General features: G+C 44.3%; 1 protein-coding gene across 1 annotated transcript; it reads left to right on the top strand.

The window, feature by feature from the left end:
• Positions 1-9,338: 9,338 nt before the first annotated feature.
• On the top strand, positions 9,339-18,404 carry PPIF (peptidylprolyl isomerase F). Its single transcript, XM_040607000.1, has 6 exons — positions 9,339-9,574; positions 12,281-12,311; positions 13,213-13,301; positions 15,490-15,586; positions 16,413-16,488; positions 16,935-18,404. The coding sequence occupies exons 1-6, from the start codon at positions 9,386-9,388 to the stop codon at positions 17,068-17,070; spliced, it is 618 nt and encodes a 205-aa protein (XP_040462934.1). The 5' UTR covers positions 9,339-9,385; the 3' UTR covers positions 17,071-18,404.
• The last annotated feature ends 3,704 nt before the right edge of the window (positions 18,405-22,108 follow it).

The following is a 22,108-nucleotide window of genomic DNA, read 5'->3' as shown; positions in this document are numbered from 1 at the left end:
AGGGCACTCTAGTGAAACAAGAAATACTTATTCATTCCAGCCAATAATTAATGAATATTTTGTTTCTGGTGTTCTGTTTTCCCGGAAGCTCCCAAGAAGTGTCAGCGAGACACTGTGTGCAAACCTGCTTCAGCACTGTACGGATGAAGAACAGTATGAAAAGCCCACGTGATGTCCTTAAGCGCTGTATATTTTTCAACCTTACTCCAAAGTCTCAGGAAGCTACGACGGTTCTGAAAGTGGAGTTTCTCCCAGATGTCACCTCCGGACCCCAGGGCAGGTATGACGTGTGTGTTCAGTTGATGCTGCTGTCTCCCATCCCACGTTCCGCCAGCGTGTTCTGTGTGTTGAGCGCTCTGCATCATGCATTTTGCAAGTGCTTCCAGGCAGCCACCTGCATGAGTATTTCTCTGTGATTTCTCTGCTTATCAGTGTGCTTATCAGTTGGTGAACAACTTCAGAATACTCCGCATTTCCTTACTTTTTTCTTTACCTAATCGGTATGGATCTCTGAATCACATTATTTTGGTTGTGCACTTCGTATTGTGTTGCCATGCACTTCGCCATGCCTTTTACAGGAGCAAGAGACTGAAAACCAATTAGAACCATGGAAGAAGGACCCCATTTCTTTTGCTGCTTAGACAACAGGGATGGGACTGCTGTGTGTGAACAGAGCTGCTTGCTTTCCTTTGAAGAAGTAAGCTAGACAGCATATAAAACAGTTGTACTATTCTCACCTGATATGCTATATATGATGCTCTCATTTGTTATCCTTCTCTGCTTCCCTTTAAAACTAATTGATGTATTTTTACATTTTGGTACCTAGTCTTTTATTTGTATGTATATTTAACCAGAGGCCACTTCCCTCTTAACTGCTTAAATTCCAAGTCTGTACAAATCCTCCTGTATTGTGAACCTCCAGTCATGAATGCTTACCTTTCTTTTTTTGCATTTTGAATCATTACCAGTACGTCACCTTATTACAGTTTTCCACTTTCTGTGTGACTGAAATCCCACTGACTCCCACGTAGGATATTACTCCTAACGTCTGTCATTGTGTCAGTGCACGAGTCACGTTTGTTCTCTCTAAAAGGAGCACAGGATATGTATTGCATCAGACAGACCTCTGAAATCTCCTGCTGAGGTATCTTGTCTCTATCAGTCTACAGAATTTTCCAGGGGAATGTAAAAATAGTCCAGGAGGAACCTAATTAGTTATGCAGTTTCATTTATGAAGCAAGCAGACAGCAACTGCTTCATGACTCCCACGGGCGTTAGCGTACAGCATGATACAGGTGGACTTACTGGTTTGTTTGCTACGTAGTTCAACTGCATTTCCAGGAACTCCTTGCTTAAATCATAATAATTGGTTTTCTGCTGTTTAAGTCTACCCTTCTGTTGAAAAGCTCTTTTCTAAGTGTGTGGGCTACACAAGATGAAGCTTTTCCCCGTGTATTGAAGATGTCTGCTTGGTTTGCTCAGCATCTTTCCAGTTACTGACCTCACTGTATTTTTTGACAGATCCAGTTACACACAGGGACGTTAGCTTCCCTAGAAACACTTGTATCTGCTGCTTTCAAATACACCGGCTTCTCTACGCGTTTTTGGCTTTATTCGACATTCTGAGAGTTACGGGATTACCAGTTCTGTTTTTCCCCTGGGTCAGAGTTTTGACCAATCACATTTTTAATTGAGTCTTACAATGTACACTTTCCTGTCTGTCCGCAGTTGTTTCACGATGTTGTTTTTTTGGATTTTATTGAACTGTTCTGGAACATTTAGTTTTGTTTGTCACTTTGTTCATGTACCAACACATTAATTACTGTGAACATGGAGACAGGGTTTTAATTTTATTAAGTTTTAACTAGTCAAAGACTAGAAGTAGTGAAATATTTTTAGAAGCATTCAGACTGTTGTTAGGGATGTATTCTTTTATTTATTTTGTTTTGGTTGGTTGGTTTTCAAAAACTATTGTAATACCCCACAGTTATTTAATGGGATGCTGGAGTTGAAGTCTTATTTTCATTCATATTTAAATTCATTCAGATTTTCACCAACTATTCTTATATTTCAAATTTATAATTGATGCTCATTTTTTCCTTGTTCATTGCTTCTGTGTTTCTGAGAATGTACATTTTGTACATTTTTAAGACATGCAGGATCCGTGAAGTTTGGACTTAGCCCACGTACCCATTTGATTAGCTGTCCTAGTCAGAGACTGGTGAAAATATCTGCTTCATAAAGTTATGCAGAATATGTTGCTTCACAAGAAATCTTACTTGGCTAGCGCTTTTCCTTTCTGAATTATGAACGGTGGCTCTGGGAAGAAGCATTACTTTCATATTGCCATTATCAAACCGGTGGGAAAATGTGCAGGAGCAATGCTGAGACAGAATCAGAAGTTAAGGAAACCTAGACTCCTGACTCCTCTGAATGGTAATAGAAGTTCTTACCCTGAGCTTTTAAGTATTTCACCAAACGTTTCATTATCCAAAAATTAGGTTCTTCAGTTGTAAATGCAACACATGTTAATTTGCACCTGACAACTTGTTAGCGCATTTGGTGGGACATTGTGTATTCAGGTGATTGTCACATGGAATTATGTCATCTAAGTGTGTCGTAACGCTCCGTGCTAGCTAGTGCGGTAACGCTGTTATGTGCTGATGGTAGGCAACCCTTTCTGTGGTGGAATTGCAAAAGAAGCAGAAAGGAACTGAGAGGTTCTGTACTGTGAGGTTGGTTCCAGCAGAATTGTTTGTTAGAAAAAACTGTGCAATTTTTTTAGTCTTGTTATATCTGTGAAGCTTTTAATTTCTGGGTGATTCTTGTTCAGACTGATGCTGTCTGACCGTTGTTCGCTTTCAACACCTGTTGTGAAGTTATACAACTGGAAAACATGTCTTGAAACTCCAATTATTGTTAGAATTAGTTTAGTGCAGACAGGTTAATTCACCTTGTACAAGGTACGAAGGCAGCTGTTACCTCAGCATGCCATCATATTTACACAGAAGACAAATTCAAGGAAAACCCAAGGTTTTACCAGGCAGCTGATTAAAGCAGAGCTCTTGAGAAACAACGTAGACAAGAAAGGTCATGAAGACATGACATTTTTTTAGAAAGCTGCTAAATATTGGTGAGGGGAAAAGATCAAGATCAGAAAAGGGACCAAACTGCACCAAAGACCCCTGAGAAAGCAATTCACAAAAATCAAGTACTGTATCAGGGATGGAGAGTGAAAAACATATAGTTGGGAATCTGGGGTGCTGCTGGTGACGTGCTGCATGGGACTGTGCGTCCCACACGGTTGCCTCTGTGAACATGGCAACCATTTCCCACTTGAGTTGCAAGTAAAATTAAATTTAAAACGTGCCTTGACTTAGGATGCCGTGCTACCACCCTGTCGGTCTTGAAATACTAAGTGTGTGATGTTCTTCCCCTTTCTTTCACCTGGCTGCATTTTCTAGTGTTCTTGGCAGCGATTACAGGAAGCGTCAGTAGTCCTCTGGTTTTGGTGTTCTCAGTTACGTATGGGTTCTCTCACAGAAGCGGGACCTGGTCAGGGGGGTCACACAGCGAGAGGAAGGACAAGGCAGGGCAGGAGCCAGCAGTGGTGAGAGAACAGATGTAGGTTTCCATGCAGGTGGGCACTGCGGCAGCCTCTGGGTATGGTGGGGGGGGGGAGGCAATGCGGTGCCGTGTCCCACTCCCCGGGAAGGAGCTGCTAAGAGTCTCCTCTGATGAGTAATTTCTAGGCAATTCCATTTTCAGTAAGATTGTTCCAAGCTCCACCACTCATCTTACTCATATAAGATGAAGTAGCATGACTAACCCATTCTAGAAGTATGTCTGATACTATTACCTTACTACTTGTTCCTCAGACCAGAGGTAGTACTTCACAGGTAAATAAACTGAAATTTCCTGTAAGTTTCAAGTCCTGTTATAATTGAAATTTCTGTGTTTTAAAAGATAGAAGGGCTTCTGTAACTTTTGGTGTATTGTAATACTGTTTCATAAACACACAAAGCGTCTCCCCACCCACCCACAGCCAAGCCACCCGTCTAGACCTCCTGGAGCTCTGTGAGTCCACTGGGAGCGATAGCTGCATTTTTCTTGTAGCCTAAAAACATGCATTTACAATGTCCTACGTGCCTCCCCAGGCTGCTGTGGTCTGTCTGTAGATGTTCAATGGACCGGGAGTAGTGGTGTATAGACAATCTTCTGGGAAGCTCCAGGCAGCTGCAGGGTGCCCTGGGCGCTGCGTAAAGGAGCTGTGTAATCTGCCACACTAGCAGTGAGTTTCTATACATTATGCAGGGAGATTGAGTAATGAATTCCAAGCAAGCAGTGTCACTCAGAACTTCTGAAATGAAAATGCTAATCATGGCTGCAAAGAGCATGAGTGGATTGGGATTTTTCTTGTATGACTATTTGTCGGTAATTAGTATGAAGTCATGTGGGGAAAACTCCTCCTTTATGTACAGTGTGTGCTGGAGAGAAGGTTCACATGAACTGGGTTACTACAAGTTGTAAGAGAAAACTTTGACCAGGGGAAATATTTATTACTATTTTTTCTTTTTATCTGTAAATGTACCTGTGTGGCTACTCTATGCCCTTTGAGCTCTTGTATGATTTGATTTCACACTTCAGTCACTTGGTATAATGGAAAGGTCTCTCACCATCTCCCCCACTCTAGTTCCCATTCATAAATAAACGCGTATCAAAAAAATCCTTTCCAGCTCTCAGCTCATCTTCTAGCTTAGCCAAAACCTTGAAGAAAAAAATGTTTTTAAGTGCAGCACATCCAGGCTCGCAGGTGGAGGGCAGCAGTGCCCACTGCAAATTCCTGCTCTCCCCACTAAAAATCAAGCTGAGTCCCTGTATGACCTAGCAGCGGTCCTTGAGAAAACTGGGTCCCAGACGTGTGAGGGGTCTTAAAAATAATACCGTGGGAATCCCCAGTGTCACAGTTACCAAGTGATGTGTGTGTGAATTCCATCTCATAGTAGCTTGCTGCTGCCTGCATTTGAGTTTTTATTTGCCTGGTCTAAGCATACAGCCCCATGAAGAGCACATCAAAGTGCGCCACAGACAAAGATGAGTTGCATGCGGTTGCAGTCTTGCAGTTGGCGGGTTGCAGAATGTGATCTTGCCACCGCTGCCAAGATCCATCCAGCAGCAGCAATCCAAGACTGAGTAATACAATTAACCTACATTCCTGTGTCACAAACAAGTAGGAACGTGATTAGACACTCTTAGGATCAGGAATGCTTATCACCTTGTTACCAGGGCCGTGTCTATCTGCTGGGAAGTAACGTCATTCCAAGCCCCTGGAAATCAAAATCCAGTTGATGCAAATGACCCAATTTAGGTCATGTTTCAAGCATTTATTCCTTCTGTTTCTTTAGAAGAGTCATTTAACTGCTGCTGCTATTTCCTATCTGTTTTGGCACAATGGTGGTAATACTTACTCAGTTACTTCGTAGTCCTATTTAGACTTTTGAGTTGTAAGCGATGTATCAATGTGAAATACAGTTACTGTATCATTTAAACATCTTTTTCCTATGCAGGAGTTTATCTGCTAGGATATAAGAAGGGTCCTTTAATAGGTGTGTTTCTAAAAATACCTATTTGGAAATTTTTTTCGAAAGGGTCCTCCCTGTTTATCAGTGTGTAACTTCTGTGTTGTCTTCTGAGATTGTGGGAAGGGAGAGCAAGCAATGAAATCTGTGGAGCGGGTACCCATCTCCCCAGTGGCTCTGCTGAAGCATCTGTCTGACTCTTGTCTGCGCCGCCACATTCCGTTGCCTGTCTTGGATAGTGCAGGGATGCCAGGAGCGCTCGTTTTCCAGCCAAGTGTACTTATCTCCTAGCTGGATGTTGCAGAATTTCAATGATGAATGTATCTTCAAACAGGTGCATTCAAAGCTTCTCTAAAATAATTTCAGTTTGCCGAGCTAGCTCTAAGCCTTGTTTGGTAGTGATCTAGGGTGGTCTTTGAGAGGTTTTGGAGCATTTTTTCTGTCCTTCTTGGAAAGTGACCTCTGTAACTCACAAGTTCCTAGTCATACTGTCTGCATGAGTTCTAATGACTCTGCATTAGACCATAAGAAGTGATTTAGTAGCTTTACTGCATAAACCCAGAGATGATAACTCAGTCCATATTCCCAAATACAAAAAATCACCGCTGTGAAAGAAAGCGAGTTGTTTTGCCTTCTCGACAAGGCCTACAAATGAGGAAAATGCATTGTTTGCTCTACCAAAGACATCTGTGAACTCTTAGCAAAACAGTTTGAAGCTGTTCTGCTGATGCTTCCCAAGCGTGAAATAAGATGGTACTTTCTTCTTCTCACCTTTTGTCCCATTTATCAAATAATAAATCCTTCAGGGCCAGAACAGTCTGTTGTTACAGGTATGCACAGCACTTAACACCCAAGTGCTAATTTTGGTTTGGGCTTCTAGTGGCTAATTGATGATTCGTTTAAGTGAAGTTATCATTTCCCAAAAATGGACTTGAAGCTGAGAGGCTATGACAAGGCAACAAGGAAATGCGTGCTGATTTAGCTAGTATTAAAAAAAAAAAAAAATCACCTTTAGTTTGTTAGTAAAGGAATAGATAGCACTAGCGTGGCACTGTGTGTATAAAGTCATTGTTCACCCCTATCTTGGATACTGTGCAAAGATCCCCTCATCTCAAAAAATCCATAAGAGTGGAAAGAGCTCGAAGAAGGGCAATAAAGATGATCCCAAAGACATGGAACAGCTTTCTTAAAAATAATATTAAAGTTGGCTGTGACTTTTCAGTCTTGAAAGGAAATGACTGAGAGGAGAAAAGATGTAGGTCTAAAATCATGCACGGTACGACACAGATGGATACCAATCTATTTGTCTCCTCCAGTATAAGAGGTAGGGCACGTTAGATGAAGCTAATGGGAGCAATATTAAGAACAGATTCCTGATGCGCTGGGCAGCAGGCCTCTGGAAGGGTAGCTTCCAGTTCATTGCCAAGGAAGCTGCTGATGCTGAGAGTTAAGACAGGACCAATGAGTGAATAAATACACAGGGGAAAGAGAGAAAAAAAAAAAGGATTACTACGTGCCAAAGTCACATCCAACTCAGGAAGTTCTCTAAAGTGCAAGCAGTAGGAGGTTGAAAACATACTGACTTACAACACACTCCTCTCCTGTTTTCACTCTTCCTTTGAGACAGGATTCTGGACAAGATGGACCCTTTGGCATAGCTTACTGCGGTTGTGTAGTTGCAAAGCATGGTACGTGCTATAGTCATCCCTACGGTACCACCAGCTGGTGTTGACTTGCTCTCAAAATTCTTCACTTGCTATATGGACATGAAGTATGCGTATCTCTGGAGCGTGTGCCTGAAAAATGGTTCATCTAGGATTTCTGTCTGAAATTGTACGTTGTAGTTCTGCCCTGAACTTTGTGGTCAGAGCAGTGCCTTGATTGACATCTTTCTGAAGATTCAGTGAATGTCACCGATGAAGTCACTTTTTGCAACTTGACAACAAAGAACAGGTGGAATTGCAAGGACTACAATTCCTGGCGTAGGGGCTCTTTGTGTGATTCTGTTATATACTCTATTACATGGTTGTGTTGCTCTAACCTTAATTAGAATAACTTAACTTACAATAAAAGGAACGTGAAAATTACAGGTGGATAACTACTAGAATCACCCTTGGTTGTCTGTCTCTCTCTTTTTTTTTTTTTTTAAGGATTGCTTTAGGAGTTATTTTCCCACATTAAAGGGCTAGAATTTTTAACAAGGAGAGGCTGCAGTACTGTAAATAAATGCTATTTGGTGATTTACTGCCTTAAAGTGATCTGTATAAAACCATGCATCCTTTTTAGAAATGTAATAGAAATCCTGTTTCCATCTGGAAAGCTGAAAGATCACAGGAAGCAGACAGAACGTCATGTCTGTGCAGAGCTCATTTTGCAGAGACTCAGTGGTCTAGCTGTGTCCTTTTAACTGCAAGGTTTATCATAAATGAAAAGCATCGGGCGTCCTGGGTGTCCTTTGCTTCAGGTACACCGGGTCAGAACTCTGTAGGTGTAGCACACTTGCACGAGCTTGTCGTGGAGACCAGAGCATCTTTTCCTGTTTGTTTTCAGTGAAAAATAATTGGTCTGTGATACCAGTGGGCTTGCATATTGGATGTGACTGCTGGTTGAAGAAGTGCTGATACAGTGGTGGTAGGCTGGGGTTCACCCAGCAGCGTGGAAATGCACTATTAATTATCTGGATGAAATAAACTATTTGCCAGTGGTAAAATATCCCGACAGGCCTAGGTTTTTAGAGACTACGTATACTGGTTTGTGAGGAGTTGTCTTGCTGCTGGTACTGCTGATGGAAGAACTTCCTTTGACCTCACAGACCAGCACCAAACCAAAGACACTTTGTGGCATTAAGAATTCGAAAAAGTTTTGAAGGTCCTTACGCACAGAATCAGGCTGACAGCTGGAGAGTATTTCAGAGTAATACCTAAATATGACTAAAATATGTACTGTGTATTTTGATCTGAGTTACTAGGTTGGGAAACTAAAATGACAAATATTGTGATATAAAACACGAACAGTATTTCCCTTAACCATTTAACCTGGACTGCTGCTGCCTTCTGTAACCCCTCAGGCAGGCTGCCTTGGGAAGCCGAGGTCAGGCTCTGAAGCGACACGGTGGGCGCTCCGGAGGGTCCGCGATGCCAGGGTGACACCGCAGGTGGGTGCTGGGGCGGCCCAGGCTGTTTCGGCAGGCGCTAGTGACAGGGCTCCGGGTGCGGCGGTGAGCCATGCCGTGCAGCTGGCCCGTGGCCCCCGTGACCCCCGTTCCTCCGCGCTCCCACACGCGATGGCGGCCACCCCGCCATTCCTGCCGTGGCGCTGCCCTGGGGCCTGCGGGGCAAGCCCGAAGGCGACGGGTGGAATTATCAAATTGTAGACCCTTCCCGGCACTACTGATCCCTGGGGTTAAGGGGCTGTGAGGAAACGCGGAAAAACCACCCAACCGACCCGCACCCAACCCGAAGCCAACAGCCCCTAAAAGCCGCTGAGAAACGGCGGGCAGCGCGGGGGTGGCGCAGGCCCCGCTCAGGCGCGGTGCGGGCAGCGCGTGCCGCTGCCGGGGCCCAGCTCCGCTCCCGCCCGCCCGCCGGAGCCGGGCGCCGTCCCGCCGCGCCCCGGGTCGCACGGCAGCCGCCAAGCGCAGCCGCCGCGGCCTGCTCGGCGCCGCCGCCATTTTGCCCCGCGGGCCGGCCGCCGCCGCCAGTGGGCGCTGTGGCGCCGCGGCGGAGCCAATAAAAAGGCGACGGCGGGCGCGTGTGCGGGCGTGTGTGCCCGTGCGCGGGAGCGTGTGCGGGAGCCGGCCGCGCAGGATGCTGGTGCTCAGCGCCGCCCGCCGCCTGCTGCGCCCGCCCGGGGACCTGCTGCCGCCGCCGGCGCTCGCCTGCCTGTGGGCGGCCGGTGCCCGCGCTTGCAGTGGGGCCAGCGCCGGCCCGCCGAACCCGGTGGTGTACTTGGACGTGGGCGCCGACAACCAGCCGTTGGGACGCGTCGTGCTGGAGGTAGGGGGGCGCTTGGGCCTAGCGCTGGGGTTGCCGACGGCTCGCCGGGACACCGGGCACCATGACCGGGGAAGCCTAGGGCGGCGGGGCACCCGGGCATGGCGGCCGGTGAGCGGCAAGGTCAGGGCAGGCCCGCGGCGGGGGCGGGGGTGGCTGGCGCGGTGGCCGGCGCCGGCTCCTGTGGCCGCGGGGAAGGCACAGCCGCCCCGGCGTGGCCTTGCCAGGGGCCTGGGGGATCCTTCGCCGGGCTGCCGGCCGCGCTCCAAGGGCGGCGAGGCCGGTGGCGGGAGGGCCGGAGCAGGGCGCGGGGCCGGGCCCGCAGCCCGACTGAAGCCGGTCCCGCGGGACGCGGCGGTGGTGCTGGGGGCGGCCCCTGCGGGCGCGGCTGGGCCGTGCGGTGCCGGGGAGCCGCATGGCAGCGCACCTTGAACCGCGGTACAGGAGCTGAAATACCCATCGAGAATAAAGTCCCTGCCTTGGCGCAGGGCTGGCCCGGGGGCCAAGCGCGGTGCCAGCAGCAACTGGGGCAGCGTGCCCGCAGCGGTCTTCAGCCGCTCCGCCTGCTTCCTTCTGCTTTTTCCTCGGGTTTGTTCCCCCCTCGGGAGCTCACTGTTTGATTCTTGGTTTTCAGAGGTACAGCCTCCCTGCTTCACGTGAAAGGTGTGGGCAGCTCCGCTGGAACGGGCAGCCAGTTCAGCCGCCAGCTGGCAGCCGGCTCTAGCCTCAAACACTCGCTGTCTGAAATACTCCGCCGTTCGAGGAAGGCCTGGGCAGGAGCACGGCAGCGTGCTCTGCTCTCACAAAAAGCGCGATAAGCGCCCAGACTAATTGCGGTATACCAGGTGTCCTTGGGGCTGGGCACGTGCCTCTGGATAGATGCGTTGTGTATGGGATGAGGCTGTGCGCCAGGACTGCGCCTTGGAGAGGGAAGGATGCTCTTCCAAATGCTCCCTGCTGAGGGAGTTCAGTAAACTCCCACCTCCAGCACCCATGTTGGGTCTGTATTGATACATTTTTAAAATGCACTTGGCAAGGGTTCTTTCTAAATGGGTTTTCCTTGAGGCTAGAGCCTGATTCACTTATCTTCATGGGAAGTGTCAGCTTATAAATTAATTGGACACTACCAGCTCACGTGTTCTTAGGAGGTAAAGTTTGATGGAGTCATAGGTAAAAATATTGCTACCTAAGTTTCCTGTTCATCAGTGAGATACAGTAAATAGCTAGATGGTATTATAAAAAATAGCATTAACGTTGCTTTATTTCTTGTGGCAGCATTTCATTTCCATGTTAAAGATTTTTAATATGCCCAATTTACAGAAAATATGAATGCATTGCAGCATCACCTTGAATCTTTGGCTAAGTTGTGGTTATATTAAGCTGCAAATTCCAGGTATTTGAGGAGAGTATCCTGGGGAAGGAACGTTAAGTTCTTGGCGTGGCCGTACTGTTTCTAGGTGTCTGTTGCTAGCCGCTGTCAGGATGTGTGACTAGATAAAACTTTGGTCTGACCTGGTATGACTGCTTCTATGTCATGTTTTCCAGGGAATTATAGTACTCTATGTTTTTAAGATTAGTAAAAAGATGCAGACTAATAAAAATCAGCAATTTTTGTTGGTAACAAATGTGTATGTAACATCATGGGTTGGTTTTGATACACAGTTTCTGCTCTTATTTTTTTTTTGCCTTTTCTGTAGATTTCAAGAGATGGCTCTGTGCTGGAGAGGCTTTGATTTCTCTGGTTGTATCCAAACTGGCTTTGATCCTTGGGGGTCCATCATAACTATTCTTAATTATTGCTAAATTATTGTGTTGATGAATTAAATCATTAGACACTGCCCAAGTGGCTCTTCATTAACTATTCAAAAGTTGCACTGAGGGAATGTTTTTTATTACTAGCCAAATGCTTGGGAAGTCTTAAGGTGTTCCAGGAGCCAGCAGTGTGCCCTGGTGGCCGAGGAGGCCAGTGGTGCCCTGGGGGCATTAGGGGCAGCGGGGCCAGCAGGCCCAGGGAAGTGATCCTCACCCTCTGCTCTGCCCCGGTGAGGCCACAGCTGGAGCGCTGGCTCCGGTGCTGGGCTCCCCAGTTCAGGAGAGACTGGGAACTGCTGGGGAGGGTCCAGCGGAGGCTGCGAGGATGGTGAGGGGGCTGGAGCATCTCCCTGGGGAGGAAAGGCTGAGGGAGCTGGGCCTGTTTAGCCTGGAGAGGAGAAGGCTGAGGGGGGATCTTCTCGATGTCGGCAAATACCTGAAGGGCCAGTGTCAGGAGGACGGGCCGGGCTCTTTTCAGCGGTGCCCAGCGACGGGACGAGGGGCGTCGGGCACAGGCTGCACCACAGGCGGTTCCTTCTGAATATGGGGAAGAACTTCTTTCCCCTGAGGGTGACGGAGCCCTGAACAGGCTGCCCAGAGAGGCTGTGGGGTCTCCTTCTCTGGAGACGCTCAAACACGCCTGGACACCACCCTGTGCAGCCTGCTCCAGGTGAGCCCGCTTTGGCAGGGGGTGGGCTAGGTGATCTCCAGAGGTCCCTTCCAGACCTGACCCTCCTGTGATTCTGTGTTCTTGGAATTTTGGGTGGCTTGTGATTTCAGGTAGCTCGCCCTCCTGGGAAGAGGGTTCAGTTGTACCAGCCTCCCATGTAGAAGTTTTTGTACGTACATATGAAAAAGCTGACTTGCTAATCTTTTTGTTTATTTTTTCTTTAACAGCTGAAAGCTGATGTGGTTCCAAAGACAGCAGGTAAGGCAGCATCTCCAGAATTTCACACTTTAAATATTTAAGGTTTAGATTGTAATTTGCAGGAACAATAATACTCTTTCTCTTTTTGGAAATTTTGTGTTCTATCTTCATTTGTTAAATAGAGAAGACTTTGTCAGAACAGCGCTAGTGAGGAGTTACAATTTGTTGTTGTTCCAAATAATTTTGTTTTGTAATTTGCTCCAAGACAGTACAGTCCATGTGTTAGGTTATCAGTGGTGACTAAAAATGTTTAAAAACACATCAGTTGGCATTGAAATCGAGTCCCAAAGCATATGGGAAAAGGTAAAGCAAAGGAATGGTGTCTGTTAGAGTTTATAAAGAGCATGTAGGTTGGGGGGGGGGGGCGGGGTTTATCCTAGTCTCTAGCTGAGCAGTGCACTCATGGTGCACAGTTTTTGTGTTCTATCACATGCTTCCTTTCTCATCTGCTTATTTAATGTTCTGAAGAACTTGTACTTTTTTTTTTCAGTTCCCAGTAGATTAATATCCTAAAAATAAGAAAAAAAAACCCAAAAAGCATCCTCTTCGCAATTGCTATTGACAGCAAAGGCTCAAAAGTCAGAAAATGAAACCTTTGACTCATGAGTGGTGGGTTTGTGGAGGTGGGTGGGTTGCAGGTAAGATAACAGTAACATCGAAGGGAGGTGAGATGGAAGAGGATTGTTTTGTACCCTGTTCTGAGGCTAAACAAGCTTTGTTTCTTTAGCTTTATAACAGGGGTTTTTTTTAAGGGATGGAAACAACTAACAGATCAGTAAGACCTTAAGGCTACTATAAAACTTTTGCAGTGTATTAACTACATCCGAAGTTTATCTAGTTGTGTTTGATTATATTATGTATCATATATGGGAACATAATAATTTACACTTTGTTTTCACAGAAAACTTTAGAGCTCTTTGTACTGGTGAAAAAGGATTTGGGTATAAAGGATCCACTTTTCACAGAGTGATTCCTTCATTTATGTGCCAGGTAATGTGTGCTGATGTTTTCTTGGTTTTTTGCTATTAAATTTGTCTGTATGTTAGTTATATATTTTTAGAACCAGTTAGACTTGTAGTAACAATTTAAGTGGCTCTGCTTCTCACCTTTCCTAACTACAGAATGAAGAAGTGACAGTGTTACTTGCATTTCTGGTCTTTTTGCTATGGCTGTTGCTCAGCGCAACTTTTGTGCAACTAAATGTAAATTATGTGTAGACTCTCTTGAAAAACCTGGCTTAAGGCTTTCTGCTTTTGTATAACAGTGTACTTTAGCGTGGGACGTATTTGGCAAAATGTCACTTGCTTGGGAGAAGCAGTTGGGAGAATGACAATCAACCTTGTGTTCTAAGTGAGCTAAGAAAACAACGTGTCCATTCTTTATTCCTAGTAGAATAATCTGTTCACAATAGAGAATGTGTGTTTAAAACAAAATAATTATTTTTTTCTGAACATCTCCCTAACATGAAGGGGGGGAAGGGACCTAAGAGAGTTGGTTGTGGTCAGTTTATGGGTTGACACAGCTGAAATGGATTTTGTTTTGACCTTTCAAAATTCAGAATTAAAGTTCATGCACATTAGCAATTTTTTCTCAAACAGCAGCAACCACAAAAAAAAAATGGAAAAAGGCTTTTTGAAAGCTTTTTTTTTTTTTGTCCCTGCTGTGCCTGGCAGATGAGCAGGATTTTGGCTGCTGTAGTGCACCAGATTGTATGATTCCTGGTGGTCCTCTCTTCCCTTAAAAGGACCTATATTTCAACATTGCCTTGTAGAATGGCTCTGTAAAAACTTTGAGTTGAAAGTTACAGTAAGCATGCTCGTTTTATTAATTGATGACTGTGATGGTCCCATCCCCCTTGTTTGTTTATTTTAAGTGAAAAATACAGCTGTCAGAAAAAGAGACCTTAATGTTATGATCTATTACTAAGAAAAAAAGGGGACAAGTGTATTGTAACGGACGTTTTATCTTGCCTTTGAAATGCAAACTATTTTTTTGTGATACTGACAAAGGGACAAAGTTTAGAAATCTTGCTGGGGTCAGAAATATAAGAAAACCATAAATCCTACTCGGTTCTGCTTAAGTCTTGTTCTCCTTGCCTCCTTAATTTGTCCACGCAGATGGATCTGAAATGAGGATACTGGGTGGTTGACTCTGTGGTATGATGAGATGATGAATCGTTATTCAGGAGTTACTTGGAAGTCATTACTGAAGTGTGATACTGTCAGAGGCTTCAAATATTTTTAAGTGAAACAAAGGCCTTTCTACTTGTTGAGATGGGGTGTTAATATGATTCAGGCAATTGGTATAGCCTAATTGAAGGTCATCAGGCCCAGGACCTGGCAATTCAGATGCTTCCATGTGGCACGCAGCATGCGGAGCATACTTGTGGAACTGCGTAGGAGTAGCTGTAACACCACCCAGAACAGATTAGTCAAGGTGCAAATGGGAAGATGAACCATCATGTGAAATACTGGTTAGGTGTGACTTCTTTGCTGGCATGGGTGGTGTGGCTTCTGGGAGAAGAGATAGCAGATTGCTTAAGACAGTGTTGAGTAGCCACCTTTGCGAGTCGTGGTGGCTGGGGTTTTTTGTCTGTTGGGTTTTGTGTGTCTAACCTAAGACAGATGGTCACATCTATCCCATCGAGCAGCATGTAGCTGAGGAAAATATAAAATAGCTCAGGTGTGAGACTTAAACAATAAAACCTAGGAATAGCAAATAGTAATAATGGAGATCCAGACCAGTGTTTATACCTGTTGGAAGAAAGCAAGCAAGCGAGCCGGGGGGTGGGGGGGTGAAGTTCTGAGGTCTTGCCTATGATAATGAGTTTGAGTGATTTTGTTTTGAGGCCTTTGAGGTGTTTCTTAAAATAACTGCTGTTTGTTGCATCACATTTGGGAGCAAGGCTGGTAACACAGAAAGGTCGTTGCTGGAGGTTTGTTTTTCAGCTGGGGGATATCAGCAGTAGTTAGAGCAGAAATGTACTTTTAGCTTGGTCATATCTTCATCTCATTACATGGTTTTAAATCCTCATGTTGCCGTACATGTTCTTAACCTGAAGAAAATTTGCTGATTTTATTATTTTAAATTAGAGCGAGTGAGTGTATTTTCAATAGCATGGCTTCTGATGTGAAATAATTTTTGTGCAAGTGGAAGTTAATAGCCATTTCTGTTTCAGGGTGGTGACTTTACAAATCATAATGGAACTGGTGGAAAATCCATTTACGGCAGCAGATTTCCAGATGAAAATTTCACGCTTAAGCACATAGGACCTGGTAAATAAACATATTCTTTCTCCCTTATGATGACTAACCTTTAATGAAGCATTGATTATGAAGAGGTACTTTTAAAAAATAAAGGGTTTTAGATGCACGGGGCACCTGGTAGTTACAGAAATACCAAGGAAGTTTAACAAGGTGTTGTCCCTGGCATGTGCTTATTTGTGTAGACTGCTGTACTAATACAAGTAAGCCTGTAGCAGGTGACATTGCCATTCGTGTCCTTACTATAAAAGGGACCGTGCAAAATAAGGGATGGAGTTCTTGTATTTTGCTTACAAATTCCGCAAAGATGAAATTACTGCTTTTATTTTCCTCTTTTGTAAGTCATAGACTTCAGTTTTTACTTAGATGATTATTGCAGAAGTGAAAGCTATGTGGGATTTATTTGCTAGGTTACACAGGCATGTCCTTTTGAGCTCAGATTAAATCCAGAAAAAGGCAAAGCCATACATAAGAACATCTGATTGAATTCTGTAGTCTTGGTTTTTTGTGTGGTTTTTTTTTTTTTTTTTTTTCCCTGGCTTGTTACTTCCTCATCACAGGAAACTACTGCTGCTGTTGAATCACAGTAGAGGTTAGCTGATGTTAATCATGTTCAGGACACGTACAACTAATTATGTTGCTAATGTTCTTGCTGTGGAAAGAAAAGAGCTGGGCTGGAGGGGGTAGTCAAAGACAAGAAGTGTTAAAAATCATTTGGGGACAATTGGAGACTGTCACATCTTCTGTCTGTCCATCTTTAAACGTGCAGAGGAAAATTGTCTTCTCTATTGCATGCTTGTTACACCAATCTAATAAGCTGCTGCTGCTGTTGTTCCAGGTGTTCTCTCAATGGCCAATGCAGGACCCAATACAAACGGATCTCAGTTCTTCATTTGCACTGCAAAAACTGAATGGTGGGTTCTCAGCCCAGCATATCAACCTGATGAAGTGATGCCTGGATCTGGAGGGTTGGGGGGTTCTTAAGGTGTTATTGTGTGTTGATGGTTTGTTGGGTACTTGATTTAGTTTGGGTGGGGGGTGTTGTTTGTTTGGGGTCTTTTGATTTCTAAATTACTTGGCTCGCAGTAGAGAAAAAAAAAAAATCACTCTGTGGTGCTTGCGGGAGGAAGGGCTGTCAGTATAACAAAGCTGCTATCCCTCAGAATAGCTTCTTAGGTCTAGAGCTAAAAGTATTTTATGTCACTTGTAGAGCAGTTGTGCCTTTGCCAGAGTTGATCAACTGATGAGAGCTATGAAGATCTGCTAACATCCCCTCACTGACCTTGGTTTGGTTTAGTCTTCATTGTTGTTTGAAGTGAAACTATTTTTTTTTTATAAATAACTGTTATTTGTTTTACAGGCTAGATGGAAAACACGTTGTTTTTGGGCATGTAAAGGAAGGAATGGATGTCGTGAAAAAAATTGAGAGCTTTGGTTCCAAGAGTGGAAAGCCCTCCAAAAAGATTGTCATTACTGACTGTGGCCAGCTGTCATAGCCTTTTGCCCTACTGTTCATGACGACTTCGATGCTGTGAAAAATTAATCCTAAAATTCCCCAAACATTTCTGATCCCATGAGTAGCACCTATAGAACTATATTTTCTATTTAACTTTGTCCAACTTTTATACTTCTATTGAATAATACTGATTAAAAGCATAAAGCAATAACTGAAGTATGTTTTAACTGAGCTACCTTGGTAGTCACACTGATTTGGTAGTCCCATTGTCTTTTTAAAGAAGCCATACGGTCACCCTGAGCATGTCTGACTGCAGTGTTGAATGTGGTTCTTAGTATTTGGATGCTTCAGATGTTAGAGTCGGTGGTAGAGTTAACAACTAAATATTCTGTAATTGATGGTTAGATATAAATTGAGAAATACCATGTTTCCTTTGGTGCTAATAAATGCCTAGTCTCTTGTTCATCTCATTGTTCTGAAAAAATACACCATAACTAGGGCTTTCAAGGCTGTCTGCAACAAGACTCTCAGACCTCATCTTTCTGTGTCTCAGTTTAAATCTATGCAATAGAATGAATGTGTGGTGGTTGGGGGTTTTTTAATTTAATGCTGTTTTAATCATTTTTTTTGTTGTCTCAGACCACTGTTTAAAACTGAGCTCTACCTTAGTTGCTTCAATGGAGCAATTTGACTTCTGGGTTAAGCAGATTACTTTAGGTTTAGCTGTACCAGGGCAATAAGACCACAATTAGCCAAAAGAGCTTGGGACTTTTTTATTATGCAACTGTGAACTCACTTGAAGTGTGTTTCTGCTCGGAGATCTGGTTCTGTGAGGAATATGGCACAGTTCTCAATAGATAAGCCTGGTTTTGCACCTTGAGAATATAATCAGTGTAGCAAGCTTACTTGAGTGAGAAATAGGTTTCATTGCTTTTTGGTTTTGGGTTTTTTTTTTTTTTGGTCCTGTGAAGTCAGCCTACCGTGCATATTACCTGGATTGTGATGTTTTGGTTTTCTCATGTGTCATCAGCAGAAGTCAAAATTGGTTACCGTGGAATCACAATACCTAATTGGTGCAGCAAAATCATGGTTGGGGTTGATACACAAAAGGAAAGAATTCAGCTGATCAGACAAACACATTTCATTTGTATAAACTGGTATGTTTGATGTGGTGTGCTTGAGCAGTAACATGCTGGAACCTCACAACGTGACTTAGAATCACTAAGGCTGTAAAGTATTAATGCTTGTGGGAAAAATCACTTGACTGTTTTTTGTGCAATAATCTTGTTGCCGAAGAGCAAAATAAGATGTAATGGCTCTCTTCAAATGTGAATTTGCTTCCACTGTGTTCTGATAATAATGGGTTTAAAACTATTTTGCACTGGATTTTTTTCTACTGAGGCTGCACTCCTATGTGTACAAGGTAGTATTCAGAGTGTAATTTTGCAGAAAATGGAATTGAAAAGCTTTTTGTTCTTTCCACTATAGCTGCTTCATCTTTTTTTGTAATATTTGAAATATTAATTTGTGCTGCTTTGGCTGATTTCAGTTTGATACAATAATGAGGGAGTTTTTTTGTGTTTTCTTAATTTGTATATGAAAAAATAATTAAATACAGTTCTGCCACACAAAAATAGTCTGTTCCTTTCTTGAAAGCAGAAGTGTGAGGAGCTGAAAGCTGTTGTGTTTACTTGGGCTATTCTATTCTGTCCACTTTGCGATGGGTCTGATCTAGTGGTATTCGCAATCCATGCTGTTCTTCGGAGACAGCCAGCAAGAAACAGGGTAATGGTGCTATACTTTGCCTGTCGCTAGCAAATCCAGAATGTGGATATGGATAGCAATTGAGGTTTTGAAACTGTTATCATCTGGTTTGTTCCATCAGTTTGCAGAGATAATGGGTAAGATGTAAATTTACTGGGTGTTTTTTTTGAAATTCTGAATTCCGTTTTGAAAAATCAGTAGTTCCAAATTTTGGCTGGAAGTTGAGGAAAAGGTATTTCATTGCTGTGTGATCAGAGATGACATTAAGAATGTAGCATCTTCCTGTGTGTCAGAAGCATTTGCAGGCTGGGAAGCCCAGTGGAAGATGCTTTGCCACAAGCCAGTCCATTTTCTCAGAATGGTGTGTTAAGCCTTAAGGTAAGTAATAATATTTTGCTTATTCTAATGTTGGCTGTGGGGTTTTTTTTTCTCCTTTAATATATGGCTGTGGCTTTTGCAGGCTTATTTATGCCCTGACTTCTGAAATGTAAAAGCCTAAATTTTCCATCAAGGCTTGCAGTCTTGATAGAATATAGTATTAAGACGTGCAGAATCACTGCAGTTAGTAACACTGGTTGCAGTGTCATGATGGGGCTGGCATTGCTTTCCAGGTGCCAGTCCTCTGCATATTTTTCTCTGCCGGAAGAAAGTCTTTGCTACCTGCATATTTAGAACAGTGTAGCGTAAGTCTTAATGTTTTGACAAACTGAACAGGTCAGTCTCTTCAAGCTTTCTTCTGTAAAGCATCTGCCTCAAAATGGATTTTTATGGGGTTTTGTTACTGTTTTTTCTTTTTCACACACACAGCTTGCCCCCTTCCCTTTATTTGAAAAGGCACAGAGCTCCGTATCAGTTTAAGTCTTGCACCCTGCAGCATTGCAAAAGAGTTCTATACTGAAAACACATGACTAAAGCTTGTACAAAGTACACCCTAAGATAATTTTAAGAGCTGGTTGTGGCAGCACAGGACACGACAGCAGGGGGCTGCAGGACCTCAGCACATGAAATAGCTGTCCTTAGCCCTCTGTGGTCCTGTGCCTGTCAGTCTTGGGTAGCTTGTCCATTTCTGTGAGCAACCCAAAGTCAGGACTGAAGTTCATGGGTGTATACACAGAAATCGGCCTTTGCTAATAAATCTCTGCTGGGATCTTATTTTCTACAGGATCCTAAGTGCCCATCCCTCTGCTGTTAGCCCTCTTGTATCACAAATGGCTTCCAGGAGAAGCGGGTTCTCCTTTAGCAGCCTTGCTTGATGGTTTTGTCAGCTTCGAGATGATGGTGTTTGTGACTTCCATACTCTGGGGTTTGGCACCTCTTGAGGGCAAAGTGGTTACAATAAGCTCAGCCTCACAGTTCAGTTATGTACAGAAAAGGTCTTCTAAAGTTCAACTGCCTCACCTGCAAGATACTCAAGTGCCCCAAATTACTTTTTAAATACATTTAGGTGTAGGTTAGATGCATGTGCCTTCCTTGTCTTCTGCTGGTAGAAAGCATTGATCCTAAAGCAATTCCGAATGCAGTTCAGCTTAAAGCAGCTGAGTGAATCGGAGTAACTAATGTTATTCATGTATATATTAAGAATGTGAAAGATGGCTGCCGCACAAGCTGAAGTACAGTACGATTTGGCGATTTGTTGTGAGGCCGGCGCTTGGCTGAGGTGCGCTGAGGGGCCGGGCAGGCCCTGCCTGGAGGGTTACAGCAAATCTTGGCTTTTTCCGTTGGAAGAAATAGATCTTCCCACCAAATGACCAGCGCGGAGATGATTTTTCCCCCGCAGTGTGTTAGCTGGTACCTGTCCGGGGGGGCTGAGCCCCGGTGACGAACGGGGCCCGCTCAGGCCCTCCGGGGCAGTTCCAGCCCTTTCGCGCGCCGGCCCGCTCCCCACGAGATGGCGCCGCGCGATCGCGCACGGCTGTCACCTCCGCGAAGTCCGTAGCGGCCCGCAGTCCCCCAGTGAAGGGGCGGAGATCGCTAAGCCCCGCTGAATCCAGGTGAGAAACAGGTCGATTAAACCGTGTTCGTAACGGACCTCTACGCTGAAATGAGGCGGGCTGTGTTTAATTACTCCTGCAGTAGCAGAAGCTGCAGCTGGGTGCAAACCCTGCCCTCGCTTGAGGGAACGCTTCAGCTCCTGCAGGATGAGGGGTGAGAAGGCAAATTAATAATGCTTTTCCCAACCCCAACCACACATTGCAACGGTCTATGGCTTACAGAGGTGCGACGGAAGATGTTAAAATGGAGTATATATCTGGAACGTGTGTGTATATATATATATATGTATACATCTGAAACAGTTCTTGGGGGGAGCACTGATCAGAAATGCCGCACAGCTCTAACAGGCCCCAGAAGAGAAAGGAAGGTGTTAGCTCTGGAGCTGTGGTTTTGAGGTGAGCTGAGGCATGGCGGGTGTGCTGCTGCTCATGTTTAGCAATAAACCTGGATGTTTAGAATAAAAGTTTGCATGCTGGGAGAGAGGCTGGCGCAGGGCTGAGGCACGGCTGGCAGCAGAAGGGCCTGCAGGGCCAGCTCTGCCGTGGCTGCTGCTGACGGACTTCCAAATGCAACACAAGTAAGAAATAACATGCTCAGAGGGCACCCTTAGGTAAAGCACAAATAAATATACACAGAAAAAGAAAAAAAAAAAAAAGAGTTTATATTTCAAAGTTGTTTCAACAAACTCACAACTGTTTTTGTTTAGTCTCATGTTTTAATTATTTGTTCCAGACTTTCTGCTTACATAAATTGCTTTCTTTTGGTGCTATACTGGGGGTATGTGTCTTTGTTTATAAAGTTTAAATGCTTTGAAGTCAAGACACTTGAGGTACAAAATGTTGTTCTCTTTTGTAATGCTGTATACTCTGCTGGTAGCAATATATCAACAATCAGAACCTCAAAGAAGTGAATTACTTAGAGTACAAATCATTTTACGTGACATTCCAAGGACAATCTGGATGTCCTGCTGCTAGCTGAGAATTTGTGTTTGCACAGATGCTTTCCACCCAATTTAGAAGTAACCCAGCTAAAAAGACATTGACCTTCAAGTGAAAAACTTGTAAATCTTGACCTGCAGATTTTTATATTGACTCTGACTAAAGACATTGTATGAACCAGCTGATCACAGGTGAATTTTGGCCCCAAATCTTCACGGCCCAAAATCTCAATTTGTTGCATTGTCCAGCTGAAAACTGACCTTTGGCAACTATTGTCTTGAGCCTTGATGTTCCTCCTCCAGTTCTCAGCGCTCTGATTTTTTCAGTACAGCTCTGGATATGCCTTCTCCATGCTCCCCTGCCTCCATGTGGTCCCTACATCTG

This window comes from Falco naumanni, chromosome 9 (genome assembly GCF_017639655.2).
Source record: "Falco naumanni isolate bFalNau1 chromosome 9, bFalNau1.pat, whole genome shotgun sequence".
Classification (NCBI taxonomy): domain Eukaryota; kingdom Metazoa; phylum Chordata; class Aves; order Falconiformes; family Falconidae; genus Falco; species Falco naumanni.
Note: the sequence above shows the minus strand (reverse complement) of the source record. Positions and strands in the feature narration are given on the sequence as shown.

Coding starts and splice junctions, on each gene's coding strand:
- PPIF (XM_040607000.1), top strand. CDS start 9,386: ATGCTGGTGCTCAGCGCCGCCCGCCGCCTGCTGCGCCCGCCCGGGGAC. Junction 9,575..12,280: donor TGGGACGCGTCGTGCTGGAG/GTAGGGGGGCGC, acceptor TTTCTTTAACAG/CTGAAAGCTGATGTGGTTCC. Junction 15,587..16,412: donor GCTTAAGCACATAGGACCTG/GTAAATAAACAT, acceptor CTGTTGTTCCAG/GTGTTCTCTCAATGGCCAAT.